The sequence below is a fragment of the Erithacus rubecula genome (assembly GCF_903797595.1).
Source record: "Erithacus rubecula genome assembly, chromosome: 4".
Taxonomy (NCBI): domain Eukaryota; kingdom Metazoa; phylum Chordata; class Aves; order Passeriformes; family Muscicapidae; genus Erithacus; species Erithacus rubecula.
Window position 1 is genome coordinate 4,327,452 of NC_136686.1, and position 16,940 is coordinate 4,344,391.

General features: G+C 45.9%; 1 protein-coding gene across 1 annotated transcript in view; it reads left to right on the forward strand.

Annotated features, from left to right (window-relative positions):
• DENND2A (DENN domain containing 2A) overlaps positions 1-16,940 on the forward strand; it is a 56,848-nt gene that overhangs the window by 18,073 nt on the left and 21,835 nt on the right. Inside the window, exons 2-7 of the mRNA XM_079303394.1 lie at positions 4,454-4,552; positions 6,166-7,374; positions 8,252-8,379; positions 12,147-12,268; positions 14,505-14,702; positions 16,156-16,249. Coding sequence (XP_079159520.1) covers positions 4,482-4,552; positions 6,166-7,374; positions 8,252-8,379; positions 12,147-12,268; positions 14,505-14,702; positions 16,156-16,249 — 1,822 coding nt within the window. The 5' untranslated portion in view covers positions 4,454-4,481. The remainder of the gene's footprint in view (positions 1-4,453; positions 4,553-6,165; positions 7,375-8,251; positions 8,380-12,146; positions 12,269-14,504; positions 14,703-16,155; positions 16,250-16,940) is intronic.

Consider the following 16,940-nt stretch of genomic DNA (forward strand, 5'->3'; position numbering starts at 1 on the left):
TCCCTGCTGAGCAGGGGCTCACTCCCTGGGGTTACACCCTGCCAGTGGCCTCAGTGCTGGGAATATGGACACTGCCCGCTGCTGGGGCTGTGTGAGTGTGTGTGTGTGAGCTCAGGCACGCATCCTCATGCCTGCTTCTTCCCCCAAAGGAAAACAGGCTCCAAACAGAGCAAGGGCTGGGGGAGGGAGCCTTGAAGGCTTTAACTGTTGGCTTCCCCTTACTCATATTTTTCCTGTTAGTGTTTTGTCTTCTTGGCATCCTTCCTGTTCTTTATATGTGTATATATGTTATATATTGTTGCCTCCTTGTTGCTGCCTTTATGCTGCACCCTTTGTTGTGTAAAGCACCGTAGGAGGGAGATTTGCCTTTGGCTGCTCGGAGCTACTCAGGTTTTGAGCACTGAGGAGAAACACAACTTGTCTTTTTTTTCTTCTTGGAGGAGAGTTGGACCAGCTGCAGGTTGCTGCTGTTGCTGTGAAGCTTTGCTGTTCATATGCACCATCAGTGTGGCCACTTGTGGACGGGGATGAAATTTCTGGGAGAGTAAACAGAGCAAAGGAAACCTTGAGATGTTGCCTCCTATCCCCAAGCTACCTGTGAGGTGTGCTTGGTTTATTCCCCACAAACAATACTGCAAAGAAGTGAGGCTTGAGAGGCTTGCTGGAATTGCTGTCTGACCTTCCCAGAGACAAGAATCCCCGTGTGTGACCTGTGTGCATTTCCAATCATTTGGCAGGGTCTTTGCACTCCCCTGGCTTTTATCATCATCTGGTGGCCACACCAAGTGCAGTGGGCAAAGCTGGTGTTTCCTCTCCCTGGAGGTGTTCCTCTGGAAGCCTCCTCTGCCCTTTGAGGGTGGGAATGTGCCTCTTTTTTATTCACTGCTTGCTCTGGAAGCATCTCGTAGCATCCCTGAAGCAGATGTGCGTACTCCAAAAGCGTTTGGATCGGAAGTGGGGAAGAGGGCACTGGGGAAGGGGGGCGGGAGGAAAACTTAAATTAGAAGAAAGCCAAACAGCTATTGCTGGAGACAGATGATTACAGCTCATGTCAAGGCTGTTTCCTGCATGCCAATGATAGATCAGTAAACAAACGCCTCTCTGCGAACACAAAGCAGGCAGGAACTCTGTTTGCAAGAGAGAGGTCGGGGTAGGTCTCACTTGGCTTGGTGGCAGGAAGCCCCTATCACATGGCCCTGGGAATTGTGAGGCCGGGTGCATGGGGGAGATAGGCAGAGAGGCTTCTGCTGGGAGACTTCACATCCTTCCCAGGCTGCAGCCAACAGGTTTGAGAGCTCCCTCCCCTCCCTCTTTCCTCCCACCTCCTCCCCTGTCCTTCCTTTCCCAGTTTAATTTTGAAACGCTATCAGATGACTGCTTTGTTCCCCCAAACAATGGCAGGGAATAAATTGCAGTGGCAAGGTTCTCCAAATGGGACTCAGTATCTTCTCTCCCCTGTCATGGCCTTGATGTCCTGCTCTAGGATGTGTGTGCAGGTGTAGTGGCCTCAGGTTTGGGTTCTGCAGGTTCTCCCATTGCTGGTAGGAAGTTCTTGTGTGGTTTTTAGAGAAAGCAGCAAGCTGTCAAGAAGTACCAGCTTGATGAGTGTGTGTGTATTTCCTTCTGGGGTCTCCTGCTGACTGAACTCAGCCCTGCTTGTTTCTTCTGGGCAGTTTGTAGGGCTGTGGTCACATTGCTCATGAGGGAGGAAAGTAAAGCATTTCAGATAACACTTCTTGGGTTTGTGTTAGGCTCCTTCCATGTGCTGCTTTGTCAAAAACTCTGTGAGCTGTAGCAGGTCACAGAGATGCTCCAAAGGGCCTGAGCCAGCACACAGGGTAGTGTGTGGTTGATTGTAGGAGAGATGTGGGTGGTCAGGAGGGACAAGAGTTTCCTTTGCCCTCCACAATGAACTGTCACGGTAGCTCTGGGTGCCAATGTGGAGCTAAAACTTGGAAAACAAAAGTAGATACTCTCTGTCTACTGAAGGCAACTTTCCATCATTGCCATTATAGTCCTTCTGGTCAGGTGTTGGCAATGCCTGTGGGTCAGGCCTGTGACTTATTTCTGGTGACCTTATGATTTGAAGAGATGATAATATCATCTCTGAAGCTCATCTGGGCTTGTGCTTGGCCCCAGGAAATTATTTGACTGTAACTCTTTTTCCCCTCATGTCTTCTGATGTGTTTGGATAAATATTTGCTCTTTTGAGCAGAACCAGCTTATGTGCTGCAATAATCCTCTAGGTGATGCTGAGGGCACCACGTGTGCCCTGCTGCTCAGAGAGAAGGCACAGCCACTTGTGTATCTCCTGGGGGTGACTTTACTCCCTAATCAGTGTGTGTGGTCACTGGGGGTGTCAGTGGGTGTTGTCACAGCTTTGGAAGCTCCTGGACCATCTTTAATCTGCCTGGTGTTGCTTTGGTTACTCCAGTGGCTGAAAGGGGCACATGTCCCTCTGCCCTTGGTTCCAGGTCATGCTGATCTGCTGTTTGCAGTGGTGCTCCTTCCCTGTGAGACTCTTGCAGCACCCAGCAGCTGCTTTGTGGCTCACTTGTGCAAATCAAGGCTCATGGAGTCCCATCCACCACAGAGGAAGAAACAAGTGCACCTCTTATTTTGTATCATCTTCTTTTCAGCCTGTCCCACTGCCAGGTAGCTGACTGTGCTGAGCATCAGCACACATCTGCCTGTACCCAGATGTTTATTTCCAGGGCAGGGTTTGTTAGCAGGCTGTTGGAAAAGGCTGAGACATGCAGCTTCCTGGTGGGGAAACTGGGGGATCTTATGAGGACAGAGGAGCACATCCCCAGCAAACATTTGATGTTCCAGCAGAGCCCCAGGGATTGTGAGTGTGGACACAAGGAATTTTGTATTACTCACCACTAAGGGCAGTGAGGAGCTGCAAGGCACCAAATGAGTGCTGAGTGATCCCTGCTCTAGGGGTGTTGTAAACCAAGTGCAGAGCAGACTCTGTTGCAGCTTTGCAGGAATCTGCTTTGGCTGCCTGGGTGAGTCATTCTTTGGCCAAGGTCACAAGTATGGTTAGTTTTTCATGACTCTCAATCCATAACAGTTAACGGATGGATGAATAGATTTTGTTCCTTGGGCTGGTAAATTTTCTTGACAGTGTTGCAAGGCTGCTCTATGTCTAGATGTGAAGTGGGTGCTTGTTCCAGTTACTAATGAGGGAGAGAAGCCAAGGGGGTTTATTGTCTGGGAAAAAGAGAGTCTGCTAAATGGTTAGCAATGAGCTGCCCCGAGTGTGTACACATTGAGTTGACCCAGAGTTCACTCCTTGCCTCAGGAACATTGCCAGTATGGAATAAAAGGAGGGAGAGAAAACTGTGAACAAACAAAACTGATTCCCCCCCCACCCCCCTTTTTCCTTTCTCTGCCCAAAACCTTGAAGAGTGGAAATGAGATCCTTTTGTTCTTTACTGTTTCTGGTGTGCTGGGCTGTATATTTTTTTAATGACAAGAGGCACTTGGTCTTGCCAAATGCCAGACATGGTAGGGCAGCCTCTGGCAGATCAGCTGGTGGAGAGATCTGAGAGACTTTTCCATGTATTGCCTACAGGATGGTGAGCCTGTTGTCATTGCAATGCTTTAGAGCAGGCCACTCTGATAAGTGAGCAGAGATGGTGCTGCAGAGTAACAAGGTAATTCTTATATTTTTTGTTTAACAAAAAAGAGCATTGCAGCACAATAAAATGGAGATGGAGTCTGTTGCATTGACTGGGTAGCAGTGGCACTCAGAGAGGGAGAGTCATTCCAAGGGTGCTAGAAATCATGAGGCAAACAGAATGAGTCATTTTTGTGAATGATTTATCTTATCCCCACAAGAAGTTGTCCTGTGAAATGAGATCAGTAGCAGGCTAACATGGCCCACCAGAGAGAAGACCAGTGGCTGCAGTGCAGTGTCTCTTCAGGCTAAAATGTTTTCTTATCCCAAGCTTTGAATGTTGTGACAGTGTTAGATGCCCAGCAACCACTTCAGACTTGTGGCTTTAACACAGGCTGTTATAAAATGGTCCATTTTGCATGTTTGCTTAATGCCTGGTGATGACCAAAGCTTTGCTGCACTTCTTCACACACACATACACACACTGGTTTAGTCTTCTGAAAGGGAAAAAAAAAAAATCTAAATCTGATGAGATTTGAACAGCAACAAAAGCCTTCTTGAAATGTGCTCCATATATAATTCAAGGTGCAGCAATTGATGCTGAGTCAAAGACAATTTTTGCCCTCAAAAACTGTCAACTCCTCACTGAGCTTCTGAGGGGTATTGCTGTCACCCCTCTTCCCATTTTGCAGGGGAGGAAGCCTGGGCTGTCCTCAGAAAGCTGTCATGTTCTGCTTCAGCTCCTCTCTTGGACTTCAAGGAGAAAGGGGTGTGTGTAGAAGAAGGATGCTGAGCAGAGGGCAATGCCTCTTCCTTGTGTGTCTGCAGGTGACCTGCTGCCCTGCTGTGTGCTGACATGATGACAGCAAGCAAGGCGGCCGACGTGAGCAGCAAGTCTGGGGGTGCTGTCTGCAGGTCTCTTGAGAGGTGAGAGCTTTCCCTGTTCCAGTGCCTGTGTGCTTTGCTTGTGTTTATTATCCCCAAAACAAAGAAAACCAAAGCAAGGAAACTTTCTCTCTGCTGGATGCTGACCCTCTCTCCTCCCACATTAAAAAGCACCCCATATTCCCCATCTTGTGATTCTGTCTATGAACTCATCCAGTCAGACTTCTGATATTCCAGTATTCCAGTCTCACAATGCTGGAAAAGGTCTGCCCCAAGGCAGCACTTATGCTGATGATATCTCTGTCAATGTTGTCCCTGCCTGCACTTGAAGTCTTCAACCTGGAGACTCCTCAGAAGAGCCCCAGTGTCCCCACCCATTGAAGGGTGGCTTCTACATTGAGCTCCAACCACCAGTGGCACTGTGATGCCCAGCTGGAAAGGACTGTGGTGTTCACAGTGCCACCTCTTCACGAAAGCACAGTGTCACTGCCACAGCCAGGAGTTAAATATTTGTGAGGCTAAGGAAGAACAGGTGTGGCTCAGGTCTCATTTCCTCTCACAAACCTGTCCCAGACTCAATTTGCACCATGACCAAGTCTTCAATCTTGCCAGCACTGCTTAGCTCCAGGACAAAGCTCCAGGCCTGATAACACTCAGGGTATCCCTGTGGATGCTCTTATAAGACTGCTAAGTTCTGGAAGAGGCACAATTGACTATTTAAGTTAATGGGGTGATTTCTCAAGTTGAATCTTATGTTGGAATTGTGGTAAAATGGGATTAATGATAAGGGTTTGCATCCTAGTAATTACCTTTGGTTGTCTTGGTGCTTTTTCCCAAGCCCAGGCGAACCTCAAAGACATGGCCAAGTGCTTCAGTTCAGAAATTTTGTGTTGGAGTAACTTCCTGTTCAGCAGGATATTGATAAAATACCACAGTATTGATACTGTCATATCACACACCTGGAAACTCTAGACTAAATAGATTTGGAATTTTTGTTGAACTTTAGACCCAAAGAATGAAGATGTTTAATGTGAGAATGTTGAATCTGGTTTCTGGGTGCTGTGGGAATTGCCTAAGTGTACCTGTGGACTGGGATGGTAGAGCCCAAAGAAATGGAATTATTAAAGTGCAGTCTTAGGGAATCATCATGCATTTGGGGAACATTAGGATGGATGAGAGAGATCCTCTGAGCAGGCACTACAGGAATGCCAGCTGTACCATATGCTTTCTCCTCCGTGTAACAGCAATAACTTTGCTGTTGTTTGCAAGTGGTCCATTTTGCATGTTTGCTTAATGCCTGGTGATGACCAAAGCTTTGCTGCACTTCTTCACACACACATACACACACTGGTGAAGGTCTCATTGGTATCAGCATGTCTGATGTACAAAAAGCACCTGTCCCACCTGCAGCCTACCTCTTCCATGGAGAAAGGCTCCATTTCAAACCTCATCTGGGTTTTAGTGAGAGAAGGGCAGTATGTTCTGGCTAAAAAGACCTTTCCCTGGGCATCCTTCCCTCTAAGCCCATGTCAAATGCTTGGTTTGAGCATCCCATGCCATCAGCTTTATGAGTAAAGCTTGAGGAGCTGATGAACCAAGCCAAGGATGAGCAATGGCAGTGAATGTTTTTTTTCCTTCTTGTCTTTGATACGCAGGATCAAGCTTGCAGATAAGAACAATACAGCAGCTGTGAAGGAATTAGAAAAACCTTTGTGTGGATTTTTGAATGAGAAATGTTCTGAAGGTTCCTCTGTTGCCCTGGGTTTAACATTTGAAGCTGAACCAGTTTCTTCTGTGGTGAAGAACCCACTGGGAGCCTTGGAGAACTTGATGCTGGATCCAAGGCTCGACTGCTTTCAGCAGAACATGCTTAGTCCTAAAATGATCATCAGTGACCCATCTGTGGATCTGAATGTCAAAGAAAACAATAAAATCATCAGGAGGCAGATAGGAGGCACTCAGAATATACCTGGGAAAATTGGCCTGAGGAATAAATCCTTCAGCATCAAGGAGAAGATTTCAGAATGGGAAGGGAAGAAGGAAACTCAGCCTGCTCCTCGCAGAGAGGAGGAGGCAGGAGCCAAAGAGGAGCACAGGATGCCTTGTGTGACTGAGAAAATGAGTGGGGAAGCACTGGGGACTCGGAAAGCAGAGACCAAGAGACTCATGAGCTGGGAACTGGAGTGCAAAGGGGCAGGCAAAGAGAATGAGAGGAAAGCAGGAGCTCAGAAAGGCACGGGGCAAGCAGCAGAGAGAAAAGGGGAAGCGCAGAAGGATGAGGAAATGGAGTCCAGCCCTGGAAAATGCAAGGAAGTGAAAAGTGGGAAGTGGGAGGTCCAGAAGGAGAATCTTTCAGTGCTGAGTCAGGTCAAGAAGCTAGAGCAGGCTTTGAAAGACGGTCCAGCAGAGCTGCAGCCACAGTTGCCTGGTACTTACTATTCCCCACAGTGCTTGCAGGAGAAGGCAGCACAGGGGCACCCTGCTCCCGAGGGCCATGAGGGCGTGTGGGGAGGGGCTGAGCTCAACAAAAGGCTTCCTGGCCTGGACTCTGAAATCAGTGAGCCAATTTTTGGGACTCTAGATGAGATAAGAACTTCCCATGTGAGATCCAAGCAGTGCACAGTGGAGAATGTGTACACAGAGCCGGGGGTGCCCGAGAAGAAGCCCTTCATCAACCCGCTGCCCAAGCCTCGGCGGACGTTCAAACACGAGGGGGAAGAGGACTGGGTGCCAGCAGCTAGGAACAAAAGAAACTTACCCCCCCTGCCATCCATTCCTCCCCCTCCTCTGCCCTCCTCTCCCCCCCCTTCAGCTGTCAGCAGGAGGCTCTGGAGCGGGAAGCACAAGAACAACGCTGACCACAGGTACTGGGGCTGTGTTTCATGGAGCTGCTGGTGTTCCTGGTGGAGCCCCACCTTCCCATCTTCTTCTGAGAGAGAGAAATCTTCCCTTTTTGCTCAGAATCTGCAGCATAATCAGCACTCATTCATCTCTCCCAGAATGGATGAGTGGCTGCTACTACTTCCAGCACTATTCCACAGTGATAAGTCATGGCAGATTTAAGGTCACTGTATTACATGGCTTAACCTTCAAGCCCAGAATTGAGGGCTTTGGGGTTTTGTTTTGGTTTTCTTAGCAGAAACTCTACTTAATTACAAAATGACCGCAGCTGGTCTGGAACAGTGTTTGGAATGATAATTTCTAGTCTCTACTGCAACATTTTCACTGTCCATAGTAAACCTCAGTGAATCTGATTTGTGTTTATTCTTCTGGAGTGCTTGCTTGCCTTTTATCCCCTCCCACATGATTGTCACACATTTTTGGGGTAGGGAACATAAAGTACACTGTTTTTTTAATGGATAAATTACCACTTAAATATTCCTGGCTCCATTGCAGAAAGGAAATCAAAACTTTGCTCATGGAGGACACAGTTTTACCCTTTCTACCATTCTCCATGCAAGTTCTGCTTTTCTATGCTGCCCAGAGAGCTGATTTTGGGGCCCTCTTATGCTTTTAGCAGGTGGGATCTGTGCTGTAAATGGGGCCTAAGGTTCTGTGCAGTGTTGCAGGACGTGCCATTTAACACTTGCATCTTCACAGTGTGCCATTACCATGACAACCCAGATTATCTGTTTCACCCCCAAATGATAAACACAACCAACCTGTAAATTGGTTCTAAATGCTGGTTAACTGCATCACTGTCCCCTCTCTGCTCCTCCTCCTCCCCACTCTGTGGTGCAGGAAATCCTATGAGTTTGAGGACTTGCTGCAGTCGTCGTCCGAGCACGGCCGGGTGGATTGGTACGCGCAGACCAAGCTGGCCCTGACACGCACTTTATCCGAGGAGAACGTCTACGAGGACATCCTGGGTAGGAACTGCCAAAAACCAGGTTTTCTTCTTTGGGAAACTTGGGAAAAAGTCAATGAAAGACAGTAAGACACAAAGAATAAAGCGTAAGGTTGTAACGTGCTTGGCCGTTTTGGAGACATCCTTTAAATTTATCATATTTGCATTGAATCATATTCATATTTAAATTTATGCATATTCATAGACTTATTCTACATTTTCAATCATTTTATAAACTATTTTTTATGTTTTAAGAACTGTTTTACCTGTTTACTTTTTGAGTTCATTTTTTTAGAGTATGCACATTTTTTGGCTGTGGTTTTAATTTTAATTTTTTTTTAATAAGTTGTAATTTGGCTGTGGTCTTCAATTTTTGCAGATGGTTGTGTTGGTAATTGGTATATTAGTAGCAAGTGTTTTTACTGGGTGTTATTTAACTAAGTAGGTAGTTTACTTACTACAAAGATACTTTATTAACTTACATTACTTTTAAAGAAAATTATATCTTAAAAATTATTTTAACACTACACATATAGTATCCACTCTAATATTTGCAAAAAGTCAATACCATAATATGTGTTTATACAGGAACTCTGCACAGGGAGGGCAGCTGGATACTAGTCCTGAGTAGGAGGGACTCATGGTCAACAGGCATTCAGCAGAGGTGCTGAATAAAGTATGTTTATTATCCAAATGTAAGCCAGGACACATTTTGCACATATTATTGGCAAGTAATAAGAAAAATGGATGGGATACTTCAAAGCTCATCAGCTTCAAAGATAAACCTGAGGCATATGGGAAGCAGCTTTTATTATTTGCTGGCATATCTCCTCTGCCTTCCTTTTGTCCTGTGGGTTAATTCTCACAGCTCTGATCTGTCCATTGTGATGATTTTGTCACTGCTGGGATAATGTGAACAGTCTGAAAGCAGCCTTGAAGTCAGTTCCACAGCTCAGGAATAGGATTGTCTATGGCTTCAGGTACCATTGCAGTTAAGAAACTGGGTCCCACAGTCTTTGAAATTGAGTTTTATTTAGCTCTCTAACTCCAGTGTCAGATCAATGCCATTCTGAAGACTATTTCCTGTAACTCTCTCCATTTATATAGTGTTTTTAATATTGTGAGTTAGGTGGCCTTTGGTGGAACACAGGATAGAAGTGTCCCCCTTGAGAAAGCCTTAATGAGTTTTGGTAGCTCTGGGCTGGTGCTGTGCAAATCTCTTGGCTGAGGTCAGCAGATTAGGAAGGGAATAGCTGCATCAGCTCTTGCCATGCTGCTGCAATCCTACAAAGGTGCTCTGTGCTGTTCAGCATAGGAGGAGTTGCAATTTCTCAGGAGCAGGCCAGGCATTACAATTTTGATATTAATAAAATCTGATCATACCTGTTGATAAAGGACTCTTAAAGGAATCGTGTTCCTTTGGGACTGATGGCAGACAAGGCAATTCTAATCCATCCTTTCTTTCATTTTTGAAGCTGTCAGCCTCATTTGTGGAGCTAAGGGCCTTGTGTTTGCTTTTTTTCTTCTCTTTACATGGGGGGCCGAAGGGACAGGGAGTGTCTGAGCAGCTGCTGTGGGGTTTTTATATTGGGGCATGATGGGAGGTCTCAGAAACCACTGAGTAAGGGTCACCTTGTCAGCTGGAATAACATGGATAGCATTACAGAGTGGCTGTGAAGGCAAATCCATCTATTCAAACACAAGAACACCCCCAAGCCCCAAGTGTGCAAAGAACTCAAATATCAGCCTGAAGTTGCTCTCCCCTCCAGCTTTTAGTTGCAAAGATTAGAAGAAAATAAAGTTATAGGTAATTGTCAGCTAATAGAGTATGTTTTGGTTTTTTCTGTTTTCTTGCTGCATGTTAAGGCTTTGCCTGGAGTCAGTGATCCTTAATTGGTTCCTGCAATCCCGGTGGTGTTACCATGGAAGCTTGGGGAAAAGGGTGCACAGGGAGAACTCAAAATAAAAAGCTGCAGCTTATTTTTCACAAGAACACGGACAAATTTAATCCACAAAACAAACAACATGTGAAAACCTCGCCAGTGGAGAGGGAAGCAAGACCTCAGCCACAGGACACTGCTGCTGGCCCACAGAAAATCACACATGCCCATCAGGGTGTGCAAGCACACACTTCACACACCCATATGTGTGATTTTGGGAGGGTTCAGCTGCTGGTGGGATAATGGCTCCAATTCCTGACAAGTCACATGGATTTCCTTCATGTCCTCTTTTTTCCCCTGTTCACCATTGCTTACCTGGAATACTGGGATCTGGCAGATGGATGAGAAGGTTTATTTGTAATAAAGAGGGAAATGGTGTTCTTTCCTCTAGACTGAAGCTAATTGGGCTTGCTTAGCAGTTTGAGGATGGGACAGGCAACAGAATCCAAACTTATTCTGTTTTTCTCCAGTCTTCCCAGCTGCATGACAGCTGAAGTGTATTTTCAGTACTGAAGAGGCCATTGAAATTAGGAAGTGGAGACAGTTTCAGGGACAGGAGAATGTTTGCTGACCAAGTGTTTGCTTTGCTGGTGTCACTCACTTGCCTTCTCCATGGTGAATTTGGATTCCCTGCTTGGAGCACTGGGTGTCACCAGCTACTGGAGAGGACAGTGCTGGGAAAGACTTGGGTTTCTGTCCTTGTCTGAGGAGTTCAGCTGCACCCCTGCCCCAGCTGGGCAGGCAGGTGGGAGTGCACTGGTTAGACAGATCCCAGAGCCATTACTGCTCCTGCTGCAGAGCCTTGCAGCACCACTGACTGCCAGTCTTCACTCTCAGCCAAGCATTTTGTGATAGTAAGAGAAAGGCTTTGAGTCCCAGCTGCCCACTGGGATATGGCATGAAATGAGGCAGTGAAGAGACAAGGCTCATAACTTATCACTTGTCTGTGCAGATGCTTGGGCTGAGCCTTTGGCAGTGGTTTCTTAGATGCTTGGGTGGAGATGTCACAACCTGCTTTGTCAGAGTTGTGCTCTTTCTGAGCACACTTAGGCTTACATTCCCTACTACTGCTGAAGAGTGGGATATAAGAAGTTCATTACATAGGATTTTGGGCATGTAAAAATCAAATTAGTTGTGTGCCTCATCTCCAGGATTACTGGGAAGGAAGGAACCTACATCAACTTCAGAGGTGTGCCTTGTGTCCCACATCTCACCCCCATCCTTCTCCAGGGCAAGAGCATCCCAACTTTGGGTGGCTTAATCCTTCCCTCTTTCTAAAGTACAGCTTGTGAGACTGAGGTCTCCATGTCTGGTAAATGTGTTTAAAATCCTGGATTGTGTGATAGACATCCATGTTCAGGGCGTGGATTAAACCTTCCTGCAGTCAGCCCAAGAGCAGGGCATCATTTCAGCCCCAAGTAAGTGATGATCAGATGCCATCCCACTAAATGTGTGGCTTAGAGAGAGGACCTTCATGCTAGGCTTCAGCTCACAATTTCAATGAGCAGCTACAAGCAGAGGACTGGAAAGAAGCATAGTGCATGACAACATCACAGCTCTTCTGGACACAGGAAAATGAACTTGAGGGCTCACAAGGTCTTTTTCATCTGTACTATCTGTGATATGTTTCTATGGCTGCATTTGTCTGTCAGGGTTTGGGCACTGTCCAGCAAACAGCTGGACTTTAGGGCTATGGAGAGAATGAAGCAATTGCAGGAATGCTTGAGAACAGGTCTTTATGTCTGATGTGGGAGGTGGGAGAAGACCAGCAGATCCCTAAAGGGATTTTATGGCAAGCCTCAGAGATTTTCTGCACTCAGAACCTTTTGCTTTTGGCTTTTTGCTGCAGATCCACCATCAAAGGAAAACCCTTATGAAGACATTGAGACCAACAGCCGCTGTTTGGGGAAGAAATGTGTCCTGACCTTCCCAGCATCCCCCACCTCTTCTGTCCCTGGGACTCCCACAAAGGTACCTTGCTTCAAGTGACCACCTCTTCTGCTCCAGAAAGTCTTTGGGTGAAATCCAGGTCCTGTGTGGACACCTTCATCATTTATGTCTTTTGTCACAGAATACAGTGTGATAAGAGGATTTACTGCCCTTCAGTGAGATTAAAAAACAAAACAGCACTCCCTTACATAACTGGTTTGTTTGCTTCCACTTTTTTGTCACTCCAGGACCACCTTCCCTAGTGGTGTGGGAAGATCTTCCTCCCTTCAAAGAGGGCATGGAAGTGTTTGGGTAACCAAGGCCTGTGGGCAGTGCAGTCTGCCCATGCCCAGGTGCCTCTGCAGGTCCCCCTTCCCCCCAGAAGCCTTTTTTTGCTCTCCCCATGTGACAATTTGCTAGTAAATGACACAGTGCCAATCCCCTGGGTAGAGAGCTGGTGCTAGAAGGGCATCCCCACCACAGCTCACAGCTTGGTGCCTTTTTCCTTCTTGTCCATGGACCCAAAATAAGAGATAAAACTTTGGTTGGCACCTTTTGCTCAGAGCTCAGGGTTTACCAAGGCCAGCCCTGCTCTCTCAGCCTCCCAAGCTGCTGATTCCTGTTGCCTGTTTGAATGATCCAAACCTGGGGCACCAGGGACAGTGTGATGGCCAAAGTCATCTTGGCAATAAATGGGTTGGGAGTGGATAGCAGGGATCTAAACACAGCTTTTCTGGCCAAAGGGTTTTCTCATCCTTTCCAAGTAACAACTATTATTAGAGCTGTTATCCAGCATTTTCACAAGTTTTATGTGCAGCATCTTTGACATGCTGTTCTTTTCTAACCAGCTTAATCAGCAACTAAGGTGTCTCTGGCTAATTCAGCTCTTTAAAGTGATAATTGTTCTGTGGTTCTCAATCCATTCTCCTTGTTGCTAGTTAGGTCTAGAGCAGCAAGGGGCCAAGTGTATGAGTGTTGGGATGAGGCTGATCTCTTCAGAGAGATTTGCAGTCTCCATGCACCTGTGTTTCCCACCCATGTGCTATCCAAAGGGGGCTGCACAGAAATGCCTTTCACCAGAATCACTGTTCCCAGCAGGAGAGCTGAGCAGGAGGAACTATGTTACTCTGCAGTGCTTTGGCTTTTAACAGGCATGATGTGCATCAGTCAGAAAAGGAGATGCTGTAGCTCTCTTGGCAGCCAGTGGGTTTGCAGCTGCAGCATTCATCCTGCTGGACAGCCTGGGCAGGCTGCAGTGGTGGGGAATGGGTCTGGACAGACATTCAGGACTACTATAAAAGTAGTAGATCATATCCCTGGTGCAGAATGAGATTCTTCATCAGACTCCTTCCAGCCTCATTTTTACATGACTTCTCTGTAGGTAGCAAACATTTTTGTGACCAGAGCATCTTCTGCGAAATCCAGAGGCACCTGAACTAACCTGAATGGATTAGTTGGTCTGACTAATAACTAATGGAAGCAGATGGTGGTGCTGCCTCAGCTACAGTCGTGGTGCTGCTGTGAATTGTTCAGAGCTAGGCTGGAAAACTCTCCCCCACACTTCTTAGTGCCAGATCCTCTGGCAGTGCAGATACTGTTCCCACAAAAGGTGCAATTTACCTTGTCAAAACTACTTGGAAATTCTGTAGGAGAAGATTAAAAGGGTTCTTATTGAGCATCTTTATAGTGGGAAGTAGTTTACCCTTCTTTATCTGAGCTGATCTTTCTACTTCTCTGATGCTATTTTTGGTCAGAGACTTTAGGGACTTTACTCTGCTACTTAAACATCTTCCCCTGTACTCCCACCAAACTTGCTAATGAGTTTAGGAGGAAAGCAGTCTCCATAATTGTCCAACAGTATCTCGTGTCCCCTTTGAAATATCTGATTCTGGCTCCTGTTAAAGGCACCATGCTGCTCTCACTGCTTGTCTGCTTATCCCAAATACTTGTGGTTGGTTGGTTAGTCTTGTCCTGTTTACAATCCCCAGCCTCTGGATTACCCAAATCCTGGGAGATGTTTTTCCACACTGGAGCAAGGCCTTCTTGGCCAACCCCTGAGCTTGTGTTCAGTTCTGGAATGAAAATGGGATGGTTAAATTGCTGCTCAAGATGTAGCCTGGCAGCTGTGTGGGTTTCCTGCACGTGCAGAAATCCGTGTGCACTTCAGGCTGTTTTGACAGCTCAGTGCTGTGGCTGCCCCACTGGATTTGCTGATGTGCCAGTGGAGTGAAGATACACGAGGTACTGTGCTCATCCATCCCTTCTCCTTCATTTCCAGTTGCTTTCCAAGCCCATGTTTTTCCGGCAGAACTCGGAGCGGCGGAGTTTCAAACTGCCGGACATACGGAAACTGAGCCGTGATGGGACTGGGTCACCATCCAAAATCAGCCCCCCCTCAACCCCCAGCAGCCCAGATGACACCTTCTTCTCCTTGGGAGACTCTCAGAATGGCAAGAGGAGAAGGAAGATTCCCAAGGTAAAGAGATGAGACTAGGTTTTCTTTAATTTCCAGCGTGTGGCATTCCTGCAAGGTAGCTGCTGTCCTGGCTGTTGGCTTGATTTGTATTTAACCCCCTTTCTGCCTGAAGGACAAGGCACACAAACATGTCTGCACCTTTCAAAGAAGTTTTTTTTCCCATCTGACTTTTCATAATAATAATAAATTAAAAAAATAAAAAGTAATTGTAATTTTGGGATAGAAGTTGAAGTATGTCAGAGGGGAAAAAAGCAGTTCATATTTTGCAAAAGATGTACCCCATCATACTTCCTGCTGTGCTGCCTGGATGGGACAGTCAGAAATTGTCTGTGTGTTGTGTGTTTGTTTCCTTCTGGAAATCTGTTGGTTTTTTTTCATTCTGATTGGTGCAAATGGCTGTTGATAATTTAAGGTAAGGTGTGATTGTAGGAGAGCAATGAACATGATGACAAGTGAGTAACGAAAAGGACTTGTCTGCAATTATGAGCATTTTCTGCGGCAGTATTTCTTATTTTGTACTTGGATACAGCATTACTCCATTTAAATTTTAATTTGTTTCAGATCTAGCAGGATGTGTATTCAGTCCAAATGAGGTTTGGCAGCAGTCTATCTATTGAATGTTTCAAAAACACAGTTATAAAAACACAGTTGCTTATCCCAGTCTTTGCAGGACAAGCAGAGGCTACCAGGGATGGTCTGTGGTGATTTTTTTTCCAAACCCACAGTTTGCATTTGGGGAAAAAGGGATGTGTTTGTGTATATTCTTTGTTTCCTGGTTGCCAGATCTGTGTTCATGTTTGCATATCTGATTTTTGAATGCCCTATCTGTGTGCCTCAGCCTTTCAGAAATGAGCCAAAGACTGCAAATGTTTAGGGTTTCTTTCCCAGTGTGTCTTCACATCTGTGCATGGGCTTGAGCTCTGTCAGTGTGTTGACACATACTTTTATGTCAGTGGAAGAGAGGATTCCAAGTATTTATTTACCCCACAATGCCATGACAGTCTTCCAGGGCCAGCTCAGAATTGAGGTTTGCTCTGTCAAGGGCAGCATCACCTGAGGCTTGAGCTGGGCATCTGGGTGAAGGCTGCACTTCCACATCAGAGCATCCTGCCTCCCACTTGAATATTTGTATTCAGAGTTGCCTGACCAAGTGGTGGTGGGAGTGTCTTACCTTGAGCTGGCAAGACATGTGCGGAAGTAAATCTGGAATCTGAATTTATTTCAATTATTTTTGGAACAAATCTGAATGTTGTGGCCATATCCAGCTGCTCCTGCCCGGCACCTTGAGGAGGAGGCAGGTCTGCTGCAGCAGGAAGCCTGGCATGGCTCTGCTGTAATTCCCCTACACTGAAATGTCCTCTCATGGTCAGCTAGGAGCACAGGGATTGCAGGATTTGCAAAGGAATTAACCTTGTTTGTTTGTTTGTTTGTTTGTTTTGTGTGTGCTGAGCAGCTGGTGTTGAAAATCAATGCCATATATGAGGCACGGAGGGGAAAGAAACGTGTCAAGAGACTGTCCCAGTCTACAGAGAGCAATTCAGGGAAAGGTAAAGCAGCTTCAAATCATCAGGCATCTAAGACTTTCTTTTGCCTTGCACTTTCAACTACCTTGGTGGTTTATGTTACATTTTCTAGCACTTCTTCCAGTCCAGACTAAGGTTGAGTTGGGGTTTCCACTCTTTTTTATTTTTTTTTTTTTTTTTGTAAGATAAGGACTTGGTTAAAATGGAAGTTTTCTGGTTTTCTTGCTTCATTTTCATTCCATGGTTTTGCATGATAACCTTATAGGTCACACCAAACATGTCCCCTCTTTTTGATGTTTATTTCTGGAACATGCTAAAAACTGTGGAGAAGAATGTTCTGTCCAAAAACTGTGATTTGTTGAGATCAAAATATTTTCTGGGAATGTGTCACTTCAGGGAACTGTCCAATGGAGGACAGGAGATTTTGGAACAGCCCTGGTTCTTTCACCATCCCAATAAACAAATAGCCTCAGTTGGGACTCAGGGTTTCTACAACTGTAGGACCATCTCCATCTTAGCAAGATTGAGCCTTTCAGCCTCCCACTGTCAATTAACAAGTTGCCCAAAGCATTCAGGCACTTCAAAGCAATTACTTTTAAGCATCTCAGCTCTGTAAAAAATAAGATTGTGTCTTTCCAACATGGGATATTTTTCCAAAACACTTTAATTTCTAGCATGAGGTGACCACCTCTATTTGTTTCCCACAATTATTTGT